The following is a 6,000-nucleotide window of genomic DNA, read 5'->3' as shown; positions in this document are numbered from 1 at the left end:
CTGGGGTGAGGAGGCTGGAATCAAGGCCTCCTAGAACTTAGGAATAAAAGCGAAAACTGGGAACCCCAGAGAACTGTTTTCCTTGGTCCTCATCACTACCATGACCCCCACATCCCCAGGAGGGGAGCATGCAGTGACCCAGGACTGCGTGGAGCACGTTGTTCACTCAGGGCCAGTGTTTATTTGCACGACTCTTGTGGAAGGAAACCAGGACCCTCAGGGAGCTCCTCCCTTGAACCAGGTGGAACCATCTGGTACCCAACTCCCACATCTGTAATGGGCATGGTCAGCCTTACGGCAGGGTGATGCCCATCAGTTTCTGGGTCATCTGGGCATGAGTGCCATGGAAGAGCAGCCTCTACACCTCTGTGCCCAGGGTGCCTGAGAGTCTGTTCCAGACTCCATGCTGCACCAGAAGGCCCAGCAGTTTTTCTTCCTGGAAAAAAAAAAAGGGGACAGAGGTAAAAGTAGTGGAGAAGGAGAAAAAAAATGGAAAAAAAAACCACACACAGCCTACATTTATAAGTGGAAAAAAGAGCATTTGACTTGACATGGTCTCTTTTTTAAAAATAAAACTTTGGGTAAAAATACTAATGCCACTGGAAGACTCATAGTGAAAAATAACTGCGTCCTACATCATGCCTCGTGGGCCCCCAGATCCACTCCCCAGAACCTGCCACTTTGAACAGTTTGGGCTGTTTCTTCATGTAACTAAATAGTATGCTTTTTCTGGAAATCTCCATTTTCTTGACACTACAGATTCATTTCTGCAGGGGCAGCATGCCTACTTCCTGCCAAGCCAGCCCTGCCCAGCTCTGCACTATCTGCCATTGGCTTTGGTGCCAGGATGGCCCCTGTTCCTCCTGTAGCCCCACTGTTAGCCCCCATTGGGGGATGGACCAGATCTCACTGTAGTCACCTTCTGGGTATTACCCCCGTGTGGCTGAGGGAGCAGAACCATGGAGAAAATGCAGCCCCATCCTGGGCCCAGCAGGCAGAATGGTTTGCAATCAGCCAGATCTGACTTGGGTCTTTCCTGGCAGAGATATCAACCTCTCTCTGCCTCAGTGTCCTCATCTGTATAATGGGGAGGTGGATGATAGTTACAATGCCTCTTTGGAGGGTTGTTGTGAGGATTAAATGAGATAATGCAAGTAAAGCACCTCACGTGGTCCTTGGCCCACAGTAGGTACTCATGAAATGAGGTGGATTATCGTCGGCAGGGCTGGGGCCCCTGGCCTTCTGCCCAGAGCTTTATTCCTTTGACTTACTTGCTGATTTTTTTTTTAAAGTGATTTGCTTTGCTTCCTTCTACCTCTCTCCAAAAACAAGGTCCCAGAGAACCACTTGTTTAAGCTACTAACATGTCTGTCCCTGTTAAATAGTTCAAGTTCCCCAGAGAAAGGAGGATCTTAGGTGAAGACACAGGAGAGAGGTGCCTGAGGCGAAGAAATCAAGTACACTCTCCTTCTCCTCCACAAACAAAGGAAGGGGACAAAAGGGATCTAGACCAGGAAGATTAGGAGATACACCAGGAAGGCGCTCATCTTCACAATCAGGCATTTGCACATTCATTCCATCACCCATCAGCTTCTCTGAGCACCTGCTGTGTGCCAGGCCCTGAAGCAGGGATACAGCGGTGAATGTGATACAGCCCCTGCACCCCCACCTCACCCCCAGAGGTATCACTTTCTAGATGAGTGATCAGGCAAGCACAGTCCGTGGGGACCACGGCACACAGCAGGGGCACCCAACCCAATTTATTGGAGTGGCTCAAGAAAGACTTTCTGGATGAGGGACAGCTAGGACCACAGGTGTTAAAAGCAGGAGTTAGCCAAGCCAGGGGCCATGGAGGCCACTCACTGAAAAATTTTCTTTTTAAAGATTCTTATTATTAATTTATTTGGCTGTGTCAGGTCTTAACTGTGGCATGCAGGATCTAGTCCCCAGACCAGGGATCCAATCCTGGGCCCCCTGCATTGGGAGCATGGAGTCTCAGCTTCTGGACCACCAGAGAAGTCCCATGAAAACTTTTCAACACAGGAAGCAAGTGTCAACAAATGTCACTCAGGACCTGTCTCTACTGGCAACCGGCCTGAGAACCTGCATGTCCTTTCTTCCCAAGGGACCAAGGTGGGAGGGAGGCCCAAAAGCATTTCCAGGCAAGCCCTTTGTCCAGGGGCCCCTGCCCAGGGGTACCCAGCCCAGGGTGGCATTTTCTGCCATTTGTTTGGACTTTATTCTCCCATTTCTCTCTCCATTGGATCATATCCACTCTTTACAGGGCAGTGCTTCTGGGACCATGGGACCATTTCCTCCCACACCCTGCCTGCCCTCACCATTCACATACTTCTGGTCCAGAGAGGGCCCTGGGGATCCTCAGGGTGCACGTGATCAGTCAACAGTTCAGGAACTGGCCGGCACTCAGCCTCTAAGAGCCGTGGGGACCAGCTGAACCAACCATGAAGGCCTGCAAATTCCCGGGAATCCCCGAATGACCACACCGTCTTCAAGAGGCCCTGCCAAGAGCGGGTGGGTGGGTGGAGGAAGAGAACTGACCAGGGAGCAGCTGGAGGCAGAGAGTCTGGGGGCTTCTACACCAGTCCAGACTGAGACAGAGGGGTGGGAGCGGAGGACTCAAGTGGGCAGAGTGGACTGGATCCAGGGCCTGGTTAATTGTGGATGGGGGATGAAGCCCCAGGATGACTTTTGGGCTTAGAGGCTGAGTATGTGGGTGGTCACTATTGATTCAGGCTTGGAGCATAATGGGCTGATGTTCATGGTTAGGTGATATTGCTGTTCAGAATGGGGTGGAGAGAGGGGAGAGAGGAGCCTCCTGGGAAGCTGAACTATTCTACACTGTGACCTTGCTAGTGGCTGCACAGGTGTAAAAATTTTTACACACGTGTGTAAAAATTCACCCACTGTACACTTAAGGTTATGCAAATTTTTAGTTATATCTCAATTAAAAAAAAGATTTAAAGTAGAGTGGGATGAAAGTGCTGGAAGAGAATGAGAGCTAGAGGCCTCTCCTGCCTCTCTGCATCATCCATCCACCCATTATCCAGTCATCCATCAGGCTATAAATCTATCCTTTCTTAGTCCTTCCTGTAAGACATCATCAATCAGCTCTTGGCTCCTGACAAGCTCTGGGAAATGCCCTCTGACCATTTATTTTGCCCTCAAGTAAAGCCCCTGGGGCACAGCCAAGGGCCAGAGGGGGCAGGGTGTGCCCTGGATGGTGGTGCCATCCTCCCCCGGGCTCTTCAACAGAGTGCCCACTTCTGCTACAGTCACGATCAGATCCCCTGAGTAAGGGAGGCCCTTCTTATAAGCAATGCAAGAAGAGAGAAGAGAGACATTCTTCTGCATCTAACCAGCCGAGCTTCACCAAAGCTCAGACCACAGCTCTGTCTGGCATCTCTTGATGACCCTGGGGTCCCAGTGACACTCAGAACTCCAGGATGACATCTCCAGTTATCCCCTGCGCTGCTTCATGTCTCTGCACCTTCGCTTCTGTGTGTCCTGCTGTCTGAAAGGTCCTTCCTACCCTTCCTCACCTGGCTCTTATATCCTACTCACTCTCCAAGACCCAGTTCAGAGCCACCTCTTACCGGCAGGCTTGCTTGAGCTCTTGGAACGAGCCAAGCACCTATTCTCTGTATCCTCACAAGCAGCACGCATACTTCTACCCAAGCTCCTGCAATCACCTCCGCTTGTGGACCCTGAGTTCTGTACCCCTCCATCATTGTCTCCAGAGCAAGCTCAGGCCGGGCCCAGAGAAGGGGCTATATGAAACTGTGCTTGTAATTTTGCTATAATGATGTTTCCTTTTCTTTTCAAGGGCGGCGCATTATTAACATATTTATGAAAGATTTGGTGGAAATCTGGAAGGAGAATTTCCATCCCCAGAGGGTAAGTGTGGGGCTGCATGAGCTTGCTTGGCTGGGTTCAGTCTTTTGTGTCTGTGTGAATCAGAAATCATGTGCGAGATGGCTCTCTGAGTGCTTTTTTCCAGTTCAGATCCAGGAAGTGCAGAGAAAGCAGAGAAGGCTCCCTGGGCTCCTTTAGAGCAGAGCATTTCCTCTGAAAATGTCACTTCAGTCACCTGACTCCCCCTCCGCTCCCCTCCTGCACCCTGGCACTGCCAGGAACTGGAAACTTCTGCATCTCGTTGGGAAGGACCCAGAGTACGGAGTCAGAGATCCAGAGCCAGATCTCTGCTCTGCTTCTTGGTCGGGTGACTTTGGGCAAGCCATCTTCCCTCTCTGTAAAAGGGGGATAACAAGCCAGTCCAGGGAGGTGCTGGAGAGAAATGGGGGCAGGGGTAGCGGGGAGGGGCTTCCCCAGTGGTTCAATGGTAAAGAATCCACCTGCTAATGCAGGAGACTAAGGAGATGCAGGTTCGATCCCTGTGTCGGGAAGATCCCTTGGAGGAGGGCATGGAAACCCACTCTAGTATTCTTGCCTGGGAAATTCCATGGACAGAGGAGTCTGGTGGGCTGCAGTCCATAGGATTGCAAACAGGACAAGACTCAAGCGACTTAGCATGCACACACACAGGAGGGAGAGAGAGAGAGAGTAAAAAGACAGGTGGAAGGAGAAAGGGAGCAGAAAAGGTACAAGACAATGTAAAGGCAGGGCAGGAAGGAGGCAGCGAGGGCCTCTGGATGCTAATGCTTCTCACTGGCGAGGGTCTCCGGGGCCTCAGCTGGCTGGCTGGAGGATGTGCAAAGCACCAGCCCATCTCAGCTGCTGTCTCCAGGCTCCATGCTCAGGAACCTTCCTGCCTCCTGATTTGCCTTCCCATCTCCCCACACCAGCCTCTTCCACAATGCTGGGAACCAACCTTCTAACCCAGGGTCTCAAAGGGTGGTCCCCAAGGCAGGAGAGGCAGCAACGTTACCTAGGAACTTGTCAGAGATGCAGACTCTCCAGCCCAACACAGATCGCCCGAATCAGGAACCCTGATCCCCACTTGCCCCCCACCCTGGGCGGCTTCAGATGCCCCTGAGGCGATGCTGATGCCTCTAGATTTGAAGGAATCACCGCTCTAATAAAGCACTATATTCATTCATTCAACAAGGATTTATTAAGCACTGGGTTTCCCTCCACTGGTTGCTGGGGAAAGCAGATATGAAAGACCTGGCTCCTGATTTCCAGGAGTTTTTTTCCTCAGTGGTGCTGGCCCCTGGTTTATGGCTTGAAATACCATGTCTACTCTTCATCCAGAGGAAAAGTTTCATCCCCGAGAGTGGTTCGCTGGGCAACGTTACCTTAGTGACAGATGGGAGGGCCTGGGTCCAGTTCTGTTCCCCAGGTGGTCTGAAGGGCCCGGTCACTTTCCTCAGGTAACGCCTGTGGACCCCACACAAGCTGAGGAAGTACAGGTCAAGGCATAATCACCTCCCCAGTTAGAGTCACCTGGAACAAAAGAAAGATTTCATCATAGGATTGGAAAGTCATGTAGTTTGCCTTAGAGGAAGAAATTTTCCTCTGCTCTTCTAGGTGCTCCTGACTGGTCTAACAGTTAAACTGATATGCAGTAGAGTAACAGGAGAAAATCAAACAAAAGTTTAATAATTCGTATACACGGGAGAAACCCAGGAGAACCGAAAAGGAGGGCTGAACCAAAAACAGCTGAAGCCCTCACCTTACATACAATACCATCTTCAGCTAAAGAAAACTGGATTTTGGGGAGCACGGGTTTGGGGCCAAACGAATGATCAAAGACCTAATAAAAACAATATAGGAAACTGTTCTGATAAAACATAAAGTCCCTTCTTCGTAGACAGGCTACTCAAAAGTAAAGAAAAACATTTTATTAATTCTTTGTCAAGTTTTGTCTTTTTAATACAGAGGGGAAACAGAATTCTAATTTTGTATCGGCTTACTTTTAAAAAGTTTTATTATTTTTATTTTCTTTTTAGCGGCACTGGGTCTTCGTTGCTGCACAGGCTTTCTCTGCGGTGAGCAGGGTTACTCTCTAGTTGCGGGGCA

General features: G+C 50.3%; 1 protein-coding gene across 1 annotated transcript in view; it reads right to left on the bottom strand.

The window, feature by feature from the left end:
• Positions 1–292: 292 nt before the first annotated feature.
• DGLUCY (D-glutamate cyclase) overlaps positions 293–6,000 on the bottom strand; it is a 53,352-nt gene continuing 47,644 nt past the window's right edge. Inside the window, 3 exon segments of the mRNA XM_043921562.1 lie at positions 293–436; positions 5,277–5,392; positions 5,395–5,424. Of these exon segments, the coding sequence (XP_043777497.1) occupies positions 293–436; positions 5,277–5,392; positions 5,395–5,424 (290 nt within the window).

Source organism: Cervus elaphus, chromosome 13, assembly GCF_910594005.1.
Source record: "Cervus elaphus chromosome 13, mCerEla1.1, whole genome shotgun sequence".
NCBI classification, from domain to species: domain Eukaryota; kingdom Metazoa; phylum Chordata; class Mammalia; order Artiodactyla; family Cervidae; genus Cervus; species Cervus elaphus.
This window is presented reverse-complemented; position numbering and strand designations above follow the sequence as displayed.